The sequence below is a fragment of the Enhydra lutris genome, unplaced genomic scaffold (assembly GCF_002288905.1).
Source record: "Enhydra lutris kenyoni isolate GAN:26980312 unplaced genomic scaffold, ASM228890v2 scaffoldscaffold98, whole genome shotgun sequence".
Lineage (NCBI taxonomy): Eukaryota > Metazoa > Chordata > Mammalia > Carnivora > Mustelidae > Enhydra > Enhydra lutris.
The window spans coordinates 1,552,563-1,567,767 of NW_019154182.1; the positions used below are offsets into that span (position 1 = coordinate 1,552,563).

Genomic DNA, 15,205 nt, shown 5'->3' on the forward strand with positions numbered 1-15,205 from the left:
TATGACAAATGTATTCACACAAATATGAGACATCTAAAAATTCTAAATAATGTTTGTGAGAAATACCACTTGTTGGAGGCTGTAACAATGAAAATGTTGATCCTTCGAGACATGTCCTAGTAGATATAGGTTATAAATGAGAGCTTTTGGCTAATAAACTCTTTGATAAGCAGACAGCAAATGAGACAAGTGAGAAGAGACAACGCCAGGAACACGCCACCAGCAATTATATTTTCTGGCTCTAGCAGACCCTTTCACAAGGGCCTTCCCCGCTCCCCCCGCCTCAGTGGGTCCTGATAGACTTTCCAATTATGTGCTACCAGTGTTTGTCATTTTATTAATTAAAGTTCTGTACGTAAGGCAAGAGCAGCATTGTGGCTAGGCCTAATGCTATTATTTCTCTCATGGCCCTTTCCTCCTCCAGAGGTAATTACTGCAATTTTATGTTGAGAATATGCCTCGTATTTGCTATGCATACCTCGTGGTAACTTTACAACAATCTCTTGAACTCATTAAAAAAAATATCAGCGTGGAATTTAGGCTGAGGTTGGACAAAAGAGACTCTGTGGTATCAAATAATGTCCATTCTGTGGGCAGCACCCCCAAATGTAGGTCATGCCATGAGGGGGAAGGAGTGACCTTTGTTCCTCTTTCTGAAGGGCTGCATGACTTCCTGCAGGACAGACAAAGCCAGGATGCATGCTCCAGTGTCTGTGTCACTGCAAGAGGAGGAAATGCTTTTAGCAGAGAGAGAGATGCTCAAAGATGAGCTTGCTTGGGGGTGGTGGTGTGTGTTCTCCCGATGTTCCCCAGTGTGGGGTTCCCTCCAGCAGTGACTGGGCAACCAAGATCGGAGTTGTTGTTGGGGACATCCAAGCTCTGCATGGAGGTTAAGGCTGCTTCCCCACCTACGCTGCCACGGGGCTGTGATTCTGGTGTGAACTGATAATTTTAAGGGATCCTTGGTTTCCACGTGGTCTCTTATTAACCTTAATTGAGAGTATTGACTCACTGTAAAACCCAGTGTTTTTGTACGCCATCTCCTAATTCACCTGGAAAAAAAAAAAAATAAATACCAACTCTCTGGCTATAAATAGCCTAATGAAAAAATCAACCCAGCACAGCAAGAAGCGGACCAGATGCAGACTTTTGATAACAAGCAAATAAAATATGCTGGCAAATACTTGCAATTACAGAGGCTTAAGAAATGCTGAATTCCTGGCCATGTAGGGGACTTGAAAGATTGGGATCCTTTCTGAAAACAGCACCCCATGTCTCCTGCTTTCTGAGGCATCACTTCGAAGCCAGAAACAGCCAGCCAGGGAAACCTACAAGCAAGCCCCGTTTGTGAAAACACAGCAAGAAAACATGAAGGATATATACAAAAATAATAACTGTGGGATCCCTGGCTGGTGAGGTTATGGAGTTATCAGTATATTTTTTCCCCCCTTCTTTGGTCTCCTAAATTTTTTACAATGAACATCTCTTACTTTTTGATAACCTGAACAAAAACAATAAAATAAATGTGGTATATGCAGCTATTAAAAGCATGTTTATGAAGAATAATACTGATATAGGAAAATATAATAGTAAATAAAGAAAGGAGACATAAAATACCCATATGGCATGATGTCAAATTTGTATAAACCCTTTTCACTCTGCTCAAATTGACATCTGTGTGTCATGAAGGAATTATACCAATGTGGTAAGTGGGGTTACCATTGCAGGGTAAGACTGTGGGCAATTTCAATTTTCTACAAGCTTTCCTGTATTTTCCTGATGTTTTGCAATGAACATAGAACACTTCTGTATCAGGAAAAAACAATAAACACTATATTTAAAAAGGCAGCAAGGAGGGTCCTGATGTCGTTTGAAAGTGGGGGAAAAGAGAGTGCTTTCTTTTCACCCCTTTAGGGGAAGGTAAGTTTCTCTTGCCTGCATCGTGTGGGCTTTTGTGGGAAGACCGGGGAAGGTGGGTGCTTCTGGGGAATGAGAGCTTTGAACAGAGCATGAGCTACGAAATCAAAGACTTGTTCTGTCTTTGTGGCATAATCGGTGCCTCAGTCTTCATCTGTAAAATGGGGCCAATCATATTCTGCTCAGAGAGTTGCTAGGGAACTTTTAATAAGATCATTAAAGAGCCCAGTGCCCAGCTACCAAATACATTCAATCAATGTTAGTTCCCTCCTCCTGCATCGGGAAGGGTGGGCAGGGAACACCACGTTAGAGACAAACAGCTCATAAAATAAAATAGAAAGGGACAGCCTGAAGATTGCTGTGTTTAAAAATTTCAGTTCAGTGTTCCATCTTCCAGTCTCCCCAGAGAGTTATCTCTCCCATCTTCAGGAAAGAAAAGGGTGATATTTTCTTTTGAGTTACACTGTGATGGTATGATCTTGAGCTAACAGTCTTCTCTGTACCTCTGTCTCTCTGTGTGTGACGGGGACGAGGCAGCGAACTCGCTCTGTAATCCTCTAGCTGGGGAACGGGATCCAGTCTGTGCAATGAAAGTCCTACAGAATTTATGGACACAAGTGTCTGCAGGGACCCAGGGCCCCTTGGGGAGTGTTTACTCAGGCAGTTGGGGAGAGCCTGTGCTTTCGACAGGATGCCCCCCTGTATATGGCCTTTAGAATGTGTCATGGGAATTGTCAGTAGGAGCTACAAGGGTCCACGATTGGCAGGTGGATTCTGAACAGGATCCACATCTCTGCCAAGTGCCCAGGAGGATTTTATCCACACCCGTGAGCCTTGATAGTAATTCTTCTTATGCCTCAGTTTCATCATGTAATAGTGAGGTATTAATTTTGAATGGCTCCAAGGTATTAAATTAATTATGTCCAACCGCGGTTACAATTGCTGTCAATTCCTTTGGGCCATTAGCACGTGTCCTGGCAGAGTCAACTGCATCATAGTAAGGGATGGCAGAATGCTAGGTGCCAGCAGCTTCCCCGCTCTGTGTACTGAGGGGAGAATTATTTTGGCTCGGAGATCTCAATAGGACCATGTCTATTGGATCCTTGAGAATCAGGGAGGAGTCTCTTTGTTAGCTCCTATCCTGGACCAGGGTTAGGCTGTGCAATTAATTAGTCAGTGACTGATTAAGGGGCATATCCTTCTGATGCTAGTCCTAGGCACTGAGCAAAGTCATGCTTCCGATCTCCCCACATGTGGCTATTGACTGAGAAGAGAAACGAGACTACAGATAATGTCTGAATTCATGGTGGACTGACTTCTGCCTGCCTGTGCAAAGTAAGAGGAGATAATAGTAATTGTTTCCATCCATATAACACTGTAGGGATTACAGAGAGTTTTCACAGTCTCATTTGATCTTTGCAGCAACTGAAGCAGGTATTTTTATCCCCAGTTAGCAGAGAGTGACTTGCTTGAGGTCACGTGAATTATAAGGGGCAGAGCTGGGATTCAAACACGTGACCTAAGTCCAGTGACCTTCAAGTGTTTGCGGATCTGGCTTTGGAGGGAGACCGATGTTGGTTTATATCCTGGCTCTGCCTCTTACTAGCAGGGTGACCCGGGGCAAGTCACTTAACTTCTCTGGGCCCCATGGTCTCAGTCAGTGAACGGGGGCAACGATTCCTCACAAGTCCGTTTTGGTGATAAGATAAAACAAGTGACATTCTTAGCATAGTCCTAGCCACACAATAAGGGATTGGTATTTAAAACACGCTCCCTCAGTTGGCTTACCAGGGAGGAAGCGTCCCTTCCTCAGATCCAGACTAAAGAAGGTTTCGTTTTCCCAGGAGGGCAAAGAGTTAGGGTGTTTGATGGCTCTAGTTAAGAATTTTGGCTTGCTTTTAAATGTTATACAGCTGAGTGATCCCTAAGTTACACGGACACCAGGACTTGTCAGACTGAGAGTATTTTTAACTTTTCTGCCGAATAAGCACCCCAAAGAGATCCCAGATTCTCACGGTCTATCTCCAGCATGGCTGGCCACATGGTGGGTTTGAAATGAGTACTTGCTGGTTTACTGCCTGACTGAGAGACCTCTGTGCCCTTCCCTCCCTCCCTCCTGCCAGGCATCCGCGTGCCCAGCCAACCCAGCCAAGTTCCAAGTTACAGCTCTAATCCTGTCCCTACAGCTGCCCACCCTCTGCATGCTGAGGGGGCCACCCCCTGACTACCTTGGGGGGAGCCTTTGAAGTGAGGAGATTAGTATTTGAGTCCTGGTTTCGGCACACCTTAGCCTGTGACCTTGGCGGGGTGTACCTTAGCTCTCTGAGGCTCTTCCTCTGTAGAATGTGGAAGGTTCCATTCACCTCACTGGGTGACTGTGGAGGTGGGCAGGTGCTGTGGTCTTTGACATTATAGAGGATTCTTTTTTTTTTATATACTATTTTTTTTTAAAGATTTATTGATTTATTTGACAGACAGAGATCACAAGTAGGCAGAGAGGCAGGCAGAGAGAGGAGGAGGAAGCAGGCTCCACGCTGAGCGGAGAGCCCGATGTGGGGCTCAATCCCAGGACCCTGAGATCATGACCTGAGCCGAAGGCAGAGGCTTTAACCCACTGAGCCACCCAGGCGTCCCTATAGAGGATTCTTAATAGGATTATGGGTGTATGAGACCAACATTAGAGACTGACAGCGGGGTTCAAATCTCTTAGGTTTCCAGTGGGTCTGTGGGAAAGTCTTTTGGAAAATGCTTCTGGGAACCACTTCCAACCTCTACCTACTTCCTCTCTGATGCAAAGTGGCCCATGCTTACACCCCAGCTTAAGGCTCCAGGAGTAGTATCTTCATCATAGAGGGTGCAAATAGCTGCCAGAGCCAAGGTCCTCTTAGAGTTTCAGACACAAAGTCAGAGTCAGGGTGACTCATGGGGTAGTAGGTGGGGGACAGACATTGTTGAGGCAGACTTTAGGGGTGACAAGGGCAGGGCAGATATTCTTCAAGACTCCCCATCTATGGGCTTAACGCTGACACCAAGGGATGGAGTGAGGTTACGCAAGGTGAGGAGGTCTTTGGGCTTCAGGCATAGGCAGTGGGGTTGGCGCTCTTCCTTGGCGCTTCTTAAACTGGGGTGTATATGCCTCCCAGGTCTTCCTGAGGGGACCCCCAAACCACAAGATAAACAGGGTATATCTTCCTGAAGTTCTAGCCATTCCATATTAAATAGTGAGTCATGTTTTTTAATCCAAACAAACAGGCAAAGCTAGAGAATAAGATAGAGAACTGGCATTCATTCTCAAGTTATAAAAAGAGATGTTAAAAGCCAGGCAAGTGATGTTCTGCTCCGGGTCATTTTGCCAGATTCCCTCCGTGCCTCCTCTCCTCTCTTAGACCGTCCCATTACATACTGCAGCTGTCCCTTTCCCAGGGGCCCCCCAGGGGAAAGTGGAGACGCTTCTATGTCTTAAGGACCTGTGGCCACACTGCTGGCCAGCCATGCATGATTGAGGGCCCCCTCCTCATTTGTGAAAGAGAGACACTATCATCTCTAGGTGTCTCCTGCCAGGTTGGAAGTGGGGGTGGGGGTAGGCCATGGAGAAAGTGGAGAAAAGGAACTTTCATTAGGCTGGAAGAGCCTGCTCCCCCGGCTCTTGGCTGGGGGGAGAGGAGTGGCGGGAAGATGGAAGGGGTGAGGGGTCTGTCTGTCTCTGGGAGATCATTAACTTCCCTGGACCCCAGTCACTGAGCTGGGTAACAGCCCCCTTCCCCTTTATGGCCAGGTCATCCAGGGCAGGGCAGAGTCAAAGTCTCCAGACTCAGGACCCTCAGATAGGACAGCCGCCAAGCCTCTCTCCGATCTTGGACTCGCCACAAAGTCAGGTAGTGATAGGAACAGCAGCAGTAGACAAGCAGAAACCACATGCACCATTTATTAAGCATCTACTACGCTGGGCACTTTTGACGCCCATTTATGAGTTTCTCCTGACAGACCTGTAGAGAATCCCAAAGCTGAGGAGAGGGGGGTGATCTCCACAAGATCCCCCCACTACGAAGGGGCAGGGCTCCACTGAGGTCTAAGCAGCCCCAAGAAGCTGCTCTCCCCACCACACTATACTGCCTTGGTGATGCTCCTTTTGTCCTGGCCCTGCGTGACCAGCTGCTTTCCTTTGCACATGCCTGATGTCACGTGTGTTGGGCCGCAAGGCAGGAGGGCTCCCGAGGGGCACTGTGCTTGTTGTGGGGGCCTGTCATTATGTCTCCCTGGGCAGAGAATATTTGGGGGGCAGCCCAGCTGGATATTACAGAGCTAGCACGTTATGAGTCCTACCCCGGCTCCCCAAAGGTTCCCATCACGACGTGGACTGGGGCAGAGAACAGAGTGGAAAACAACCCACAAACAATCCTGCAAGCGCCAAGGTCTGGAGCTGTCCACAAGTGAGCTGGTCTTCCCCATGAGCATTCTGTCACTGCAGTGGATGTCACAGCATTTGGTGAGACGGGGGTTGGATTCCAGTCCCCACATACCTGACCCAAGGAGCTTGGGTTTGTGTGTGGGGAGCTAGGGATGATGTCATCCTGGAATGGCCCCAGTGTGGCTCTGGTCCCTATTTACAAAGAGGATTTCTATAGCCACCCTAAGGTGTCTGTGCAGCACTGCCTGGCCACACAAGGGCACAGTCTGGTCCCAGGTGGAGCCTGGTAAGGACCTGCTTGCCCTTTCACTGGTCAGCAGTCGGTCTGGACGCAGGATGAATGAAGAGAGAGAGGAGAGGCTCTTCTTCTCCCCAGATGGGCACGTGTTCTATAGACAGGGGAACGGATCCAGGAAATGACAACCTCATTCAGGATCAAGACCATGAAGCCTCTTGGAATAGTTTTTCCTTCCTGATTTGCTAAAACAAATGAGGCCACGCGGGGCAAAGAATAAGGCCCCCACAAGGCACACATCTTCCGGGTTCTCTCTCGGTGAGTAACAATGTCCCGTTGGCCACTCAGGAACTGGGCCCAGCGACTGGTCTCAGCCTGGGGAGAGGTTAAGTGGCTTACTGGATTGCTACAAAATGGGGCGGTGTCTCCTTCCTGCCTCCAAAGATGAGGAGTCTGTGGGGGCCAGGCAGGGGCTCTGAGTAAGGCCCACAGCAGCCAGCGCCCCACAAGTGGAGAAGGTGTCCTCCCACCCCCAACACCACTACAGCCCCGGGGGCAGGGCAATGTGACAGAAAGAGCATGATGGTTGGACTGAAAGGTCTGGGTTTGCCCTTGTTTTTTGCATTTCCTGGCTCGACATCTCTGGGTACATTCCTCTCCTGCCTGGTTGAGAAGGCCCTCTCCCACCCCGGGCAGGCCCGCGTGTGCCCGCACCCAGACTGGCTCCGTAAAGCCAGCCGAGCAGAATGCCCTTGTCGAGAGATCAGCGGGGGCTGCTGAAGGGTCTTCTCCTTCTGTTTTCTCCTCTACCGCAAGCCATCCTCTAATAATTATGATTGCTCATCCTTGTCTTTGGCCTTTCCACGGAGGATTCTGCCACTGAGTTTAATAAATGCTTAAAACAGTCAGAAAAGCACTTCTCTGCATCTTGTCTGAAAATCCGATTCGTCTGCCCCCTGGGGAGAGAGTGGGGTCAGCTTACCTAAACCCAAAGGACACTAGGCATGGCTTACCTACTTTGGATACGGGCCCCGTGTCCAGGAATGATGTCTGCCACCCTGAAAAGTCTCACCAAGTCAACCAGAGAGCAATTTGCTGGAAAACTCCCTGGCTGCCAGCCTTCGGGGCCCTAACTACCCTAGGAGGCCCTTCTCAGTGGGGATTTGTGCCAGGCTTAGCCGATGGTGGAGGGCAAGTTCAGATGCCAGGCTGCTCTCCCACATCCCTCTGGACCACATTTACTGGTTTCAATGACACCGAATGGAGAGCTCCTTCCCTGCGGGCCAGTTCCCCAGCCAACCCGAGGAGGCCTGCTGGTGGCCTTCTGTCCTCATCTCAGTAGACCCAGCTTAATGGAAGCTGACCCCATTATCACCACAGGGCTGATATCAGGGGCAGAAAGGCCCCAGGGGGCATGTCCCTGGGCATGCACATGTTTGTGGGGGCAGCACCAAGGTGGCTGTGGCTCCGGCAAGGTCAGAAAACCAGCAGCTGGGAACTCCCCTGCCCGTTGGTGTCACCACCCATCAAGTGGGTCCCATCCCACTTCCTGGGCCCTTTTCATTCCTGCAGCTCGGAGAAGGAAAGTTGCTTCCATGCTTTGGAGAGGGAAAGCGAATGAGGGAAGCCTACTTCTTCTCTCCCCAGGCCTTGTTCTGTCCTGAGAACACGGTTTAAAATATTCCAGTCACAGGCAGGCTATTCAAATAAAATAGAATTTCAAACCGCACGGGGCTTGTTGAGACATTCAGGCTTCTGGGCTGTGTGAAAGGCAGGGGGAGGGGTGGAGACAGGCCCCCTCCCGACTCTCCCCGTCCTCTTTATTACCAGCAGCTGTGATGCTAGACACATCCGAGTGTGTCTCCCAGCCCAGGCGGACAGAGCAGGTGTGACTGAGCGAACACACGAAAGCCACCGCAAGGCTCCCCTCCCCTGTGGCAACTTTAATTATTTCAACTGGAACTCAGCAAAATAAAAATAAAAATAAAAATAAAGGCAAAAATAAAAATAAAAATAAAAATAAGACCTATATATTGTAAGTGGATCTCCAGTTTCCCGCAGAGAATAGCTTGGGGGAGGCAAAAAAAAAAAAAAAAGATACAACCCTCTCTTTTGTAGCTGGGCTAGGCAGTGGTTTTTAAATATTCATGCCTCGTATGCAATTGTGTGGCGGGAGGGAGGAGAAGGCGGTGCCTGCACAGGCTGGGCCAGGGAGACGTGCAGGGCCAGGGGTGGTGACTGCGGGCATCGGGGGCAGGAGGCTAGAGCCAGCGGCCTTCTGGAATACCTGGGAAGCCGACTGGCACAGAGGAATGTCCTGGCTACGTCTCCATGACTGATCGGTGGGCATCTGACCTGCCTCCCAGTGTGCTACTCTCCCTGCCCCTTCTGTCTCTCTCTCTGTCCCCCACCCTGTCATTTCTCACCACTTCTGACTGATCTCTCCAAAAGGCAAGTTACATCACAGGTAGTGGAGGAAAACTCTCTGCACGGACTCAGAATGAATTTCGGTTACAACTGGCAGGCGCATCTCTGGCCAATTATTTCCGAGTGTCAGTGTGCTTCCAGATCGCTGGCCGGGGGCGGGGGGAGGAGGAGGTTCGGAAAATATAGATTCCCAGGCCCCGCTCTGGGGTGTCCTCGGGGAGGCTTGGGGTAAGACCTAGGAATCCGCAATGATTGCGTTTTCTAAGTGCTGGCGACCGGAGAAACAGAGGCCTACCTAGTCAGGTTATATCTAGATTTTCAAGGAAATGCACAGAAGGTGACAATGTCAGCTCCCTTTCAGGGATCCACTGATGGTTGTCGGGTTTCTTGAGGAAGCGTTTTGAGATATCCTGCAATTATTTCAAGTCCCAAGAGTTGGGAGGACCCAAGGACTTCCAGGACTGGTCTGCGCTTAGAGGAGATGCTCAGTGCTGGGAGTCAGCCCTGGAGTTTGGCCAGCCTCTTGGCCCCCATGGGCTTAACTCTCATCTGAGACCTTCCCCCATCTCTGCCTCGTGTCCCCTTCCTGGACCCGTCCCCATGGCCAGCAAAGGCCCCTTTCGAGTTAGTAGTGTTTGAAGGCCGCGAGTTAATCCCACACAGTTCACATAGCAATGCACCATCCCCTGTCACTGATGTTCGGCAACCTGGGAGGAGGAAATCAACTTGCCGCCTTCTGCATTTAGGATCTGAGTAAAATAAATGGCAAGGCTTACAAACCTGGAAATGCATATTTCTATTTTGGTTATTTATTTTTCTGATGAAAACATTTCCCCCAACACTGGGGATTCGGGACCCATCAGCACTAGATGAATGGTCTGCAAACCTGAATATGAACTAGCTGTGTGCTAAGAATGGAACGTACTCACTACCTTCCCTTCATTACTCCTGCTGAGCAAAGTTCTGGAAAAGGGCAGGAAATAGCAGAAATAGCCCAGAGCAAATTTGACTAGAGGGAGAATAAAACAGGCCAGTAAAACAAAACACCTGTTTAAGCTATTGATCAACCAAAGGTTATCAGGGAAATGATGAAGTATTAGAAAAATAGCATTTTTAACCTTGACATTTCTTACTCTAAAATTAGGCTCATGGTAAATGTACGGAAGAATAAATTTTAAAAAATCAAATGCTTTTAAGGATCTCCCTGAACTCTCAGGAAGGCCAACCACCTCTCCTCATTTATATTTCCCTCTTCGGAAGCCTTCCCTCCTGGGGGTCTGCTGGGAGGCACAGTCAGCGATGTGATTCCACGTAATGAATCTATTTATTTGTGCCCTGACTTCTTCCAAAAAGGACTTAAGGTGGCTCACAGAGATACATAAAATCTAGTAAGGAAACATTAACTAGAAGAGGGGGAGAAATTGGCCAAACGCTGGCCTAGAAAATCCAGCCAAGAGAAAGGCTGTCACAGACTACACACCATGAACCCCTATTTGCTTACTAAGAGGGGAACCTCAGATTTAATTTGACCATTCTTCCAATTAAAAAAACAAAACAATCACCACGGATATGTCTTTCCCATTCTTATTTGTGTTTGCCTGTGGGTTTGTATCTCACAAAAAGCCTGGAGGGCTTGAGTTGAGCTGTGTCGCTGAGTGACAGAAGCCTGTCTCCCCACATCTCCCCGGGGCTTCCGGTGCAGGGGAAGCGAGTCTGGTCAGTTTCACACAGGCCACAGCTTGAAAGGAAACAAATTGCTCAGGGGACACGTAGCTATTCCTGAAACAACGCCAGGGAGGGATTTCTCCTGTGAGTTTCCAGAAAGAGAAGACCGGCCAAATCTAAAGTACGTGTTGGCTTTCTACTCAGTTTAAGATGTTGATGGCGTTGCAAAAGAAGCAGAGGTGTGCAGAGCTCTCGGAGAACTTGGAATCTGGTTTTGGCTCATGTCCTTTCCCTCCTTCCCCATTCTCCTTACTTATGTTTCCTCAGGGTGCCAGGCACTGTTGGCTAACTACTGTCATGAATACTTTTTGCCAGGTGCTGTGATGAGCCCTGAGTACATATTAACCTATTTAACCCTTTCCTCTGTGGGGTAGGCACTCCTATTGTGCCCACTTTCCAGGTGGGAAAACTGAGGCCCTGAAAGGTTATTAACTTCCCAAATAAACTGTACAGTTGATCAGTGGTGGAACATAGCTTGGACTCAGGCAATTGATTCCAGAGTCCATGAGCTTAATCACTGGGCCACGTTTGGGTCTAAGCACATTTCTTGTTCTCTAGAGATGATGACCTTAAGCTAAAAAAAACATGTCAAGCCCCTCAGTCCACACACGAAAGATGTTACAGCCACAGGAACCATTCAGGTCAGTGGCTTTGGAGGTACCATACTGAATGCCACCCATATCTTAGTGAAATTTATGTCGATCAAATTTTTGATGCTCTATAAAATTTGAAATGTATCACAAGAGCTTGATGTTTATGAAAAGGCTTTTGCAGAAGGTCTTTTGCAGATCACTGTTTTGTAGATCACTGTTACCCTCCCATGTTATGCCTTGGAAATATTTTCTGGGTTTGCTTCAATCGAGACCCCACTGCAAAGAGTCCAGTGTGGGTGCGTGTGGGTGTTTAAGGCCAGATTCTCTGCAGATAGGACTTCACCTTGTTGGTGTATACCCTCCACGTCAAAGATGACCAAAATGCCATCTTGTCCTCTCCCCAGGAGAATAAGCAGCCCTACTACTCAGGCTACTTTGCTTATGAGTTCGGCTGGAAGTACCCAAGATGAGGGGTGGGAGGACCAGTCCAAGAATGAGGGGAACATCGAGACTTGCCTCACACGGAGAGTTCTTCATTGGGGCGGGAAACGTCACACTGGTCACTGTAGCACTTTCATAAGTAGGGCTGTCCATGGTGCTGAGCAACAGGGCATGGCCTGGGGCAGAGAGGAAAAGTGTCAGAAACACACTTTCTTCCTGCACTGAAGTGCCTCAGGGTGCAGGGTTAATGGGCTCTGCATCATTCTTCTCTAGACTTGGAACATCTTTGAGGACACAGCTTTCTGTTGTCTAATGGATAAGGCAGTCTACTTGTCACTGTCAACAAAACTTGGCTCATGCAAAGGTTTCCAAATGCCCCGCAGTATCCCAGCATCATACATCTGGGCTACGGTACCTTCCATCTCCCCAGGTCACCAGCTTTAGCCCATAGCCCAGGAGCAGCCTGAAGCACACTGGACTCTCCCACCCCCACCCCTCCCATTTCTGGCCCTGCCAGCCCTTTGCCCTCCACTGGTCTCCACGACTTTCACTCTCTTCCACCAGGTCATCCTGTGCCCCATGACCTGATGAGGAAGTCCTATTGCTTGTGTTTTCTCAACGGTCTGTCTGTAAACCTGGGAGAACACAAGCTCCCAAACCCACATGGTAGGGAAGAAGCATCTGGAAACCTCCAGGGACTACAGAGCATTTCGGGTGGTCAGTGCTATGGAAATGGGTGCCAGGGTGCTCCCGAAATCTTTACCCCACAGAACCCTACACATGACGTTATTCATTTCTGCTTTTCTCTCTTAGTAAAGTCTGTTTTGGGGTTACTACTAAGTAACAAATTCAAGTGGGTCCAGAGCAGAGTATCCAAGACAGGCCAGAAATCCTAGAATGCATGTGGCCCATCCTTGAGGAAGAACCTGTGACTAGGAAGAGAAAGGCCCCCAGCGTTAAAGATACAAGCAGTGTCTTCAAATATCTGAGGGGCTTCTTTGGTGAGAAAGGGAAGAGTCGAGTTCCGAGGGGCTCCAGGAGACAGAAAGTATGATCCATAAGTAGAATTTATAGGGAGGTGAAGCTTATCTCTGAGAAAGGAAGACTGGTCTTTTATTGCAGCCATCAATGGAAGGGATGACTTTAGGAAGTCATGAGGGCCCTCTCCCTAGACGTATGTCACCCACTTGCTATGGGTGCCAAGGGAGGCTACGCAGCTGAGAGCAGAGACATGAAGATCACGTCTTGCTTTGAGCCCCATTTCTGTTCTCTTCTCCTCCACAAGGTGCTGAGGTGATGCTGAACAGTGAGGAGGCCAGGAGGGGAAGTAGGAGCTCTGGGCTCTCGTCCCTGCTGAAAGTCTCCATGGCTGCAGTAACCCAGTCTTCTTCCTCACGGGCCAAAGCCAGCTTGCTCAGGTGCAGTTAGCTCTGAGGGCCAAGGACAGGACTGCATGGGCTCTGGCATCCCTGGTGGTCGCGCCAGACACTGTCCTCTCTCATGCTTTGAGCATCTTCACTATTACTATTACTAATTCTTAAAGGGATCCATAGGGTGTATGATCTTCACTTGGAAAGGGAGGGATTTGGTTCAGGGCTCTAGCTCCACAAAGAGCTGACAAATGCAGGGGAGAGAAGGTGAGAGAGGGCCCTTGGCCCTGACCCCAGCTCTATCCTACCTAGCCACTGGGTAGAGCCCAAGGCTGGGGACATGGCTGGGTGGTCCGGCCTCTCCAGCAGCCCCAATTTGGGAGCTGTGCTGGCCTCACAGGCCCCGGCCTCATTCCTCCCTCATTCCATGCCCCAGCCATGTCTCCTGGGGCATCAGCTCACCCAGGTGTGGGTGGCCTTCTCTTGAGTGTGTGGAGGCCTTGTCCCTCTGGCAGCCCAGCAGGGGCAGAGGGAGGCTGGGCTCTGGCACTGGGAAGGTGGGAGTTGCCAGCTTGAGCTGGGCCGGGATAGGGGATATGGCTAAGGAGGCTGGGCTCCAGGGAATGGACCAGATGTGGGGCTGGGTTTCCAGGGCACGATCTTGGGTCAATGACACAATGTCAAGGGTTTTTTTTACCTCTCAGTGAGTTACATACATGCCAGTCACAAAGTAGGTTCTCAACAAACACTTAGTAAATGAATGAATGACTACTATTGTTGCCACTCTTCTCATCTTTTAGCTAATCCTTCATCCAGGTTCTTATTTTAGGGAATCAGAGGTGACATCTACCTTGGCCTAATTTGATCATTCTGAAGCCTGGAAAGTCTAAAGGGGGAATTGTGAGCGAGCACCCCAGGCAAGCTCTGGGAGGCCTCTGGCCTCGCCCTGCAGGGGTGGGGAGGCCCAGCTGTTCTGGGGTAGGGCCCTAAGTCTCTTGTCTTGACAGAGGTGCACCAGGGGGAAGGGAAGAGAGCAGCAGTACCTCGGTGGTCCTGGTCCCGGGCATCCTTCAGGGTTCTGACCTGCCACCGGGGGTTGTGGGGTGACAGTGTGCCCTGGGTCCAGCCACAGAAGCCATCCTCGAAGTTGCAGTAAAAACCAGCAGGGAGTTTACCTGCAGGGAGAGCACAAGGGCACGGTCATTTCTGGGACTGCTGAAAGCAAAAGATGCTAATGTCAACTAACATTAGTCAGGCATGACCCAAGTATCTTCATCAACTACAGCTCCCAGGCCAGACCCTCAATGGCTAAACATACTGATAACAATGAAAAGAAGGCCCGGTCCCTAACATGTACACATGATCTTCAGAAAATAAAATAGTAATAATAATAATAATAATAATAATAGTGCTGTAGCAGGGAAATAACCCAGTTTTATACGTGACAGAGAAGGGCTCAGGAAGGTTAAGCAATCTGACTGAGGTCACACAGCCAGTAGGTAACACAGCTGGGCTTGAACCCAGATCTTCTGCTTCTAAATCTGTGCTCCTTATTCTGATTCACCATGAATGTGCCCCTGGGAGAAGGCACTGGAATACATTTCTGATGGTCGACACAGTGACAAGAATGTGATGGTGGCAGTGGCAGTGTTGGTGGGACTTGGCTGGGTCCCTCAATCACTCCCGTCTGCAGAGAAACATATTGCTCAAACTTTCTACTTGCCCCCCTTTATCTCCCACCTCTCTTCCAGTGACAGGAGCTACCATGAGTGGCTCTGGCCCATGAAATGTGCATGGAAGTGATGTGTGTCGCTTCTGGATTGAGGATGCAGAGAGCCCCTCATGCAATTCTTCAGTCTTTCTCCCTGCTGAAGAGGCCAAGGGGAGCTCTTGTTCCTAAGACTGCTGCTGTCTGATGACAGAGCCCCTGCCAGCCTGGCGCCCCAAGAGATTCCTGTGGAGCCCCCCCTGCTTTGATGCGCAAATATTGTAAATGTTATGTTAAGCCCCTGAAATTTGGAGCTGGTTTATTACTGCTCCAATCTACCTTACCCTGGCCAAGCAATGCCAGCCACAGGGCCCCTTTATA

General features: G+C 49.3%; 1 protein-coding gene across 1 annotated transcript in view; it reads right to left on the reverse strand.

Moving 5' to 3' along the window:
* Positions 1–15,205, reverse strand: part of LOC111139287 (ALK receptor tyrosine kinase) — a 671,342-nt gene that overhangs the window by 104,938 nt on the left and 551,199 nt on the right. The window contains exons 7-8 of the mRNA XM_022491523.1: positions 14,160–14,291; positions 11,822–11,922 (exon numbers count right to left, since the gene is read on the reverse strand). Of these exons, the coding sequence (XP_022347231.1) occupies positions 11,822–11,922; positions 14,160–14,291 (233 nt within the window). The remainder of the gene's footprint in view (positions 1–11,821; positions 11,923–14,159; positions 14,292–15,205) is intronic.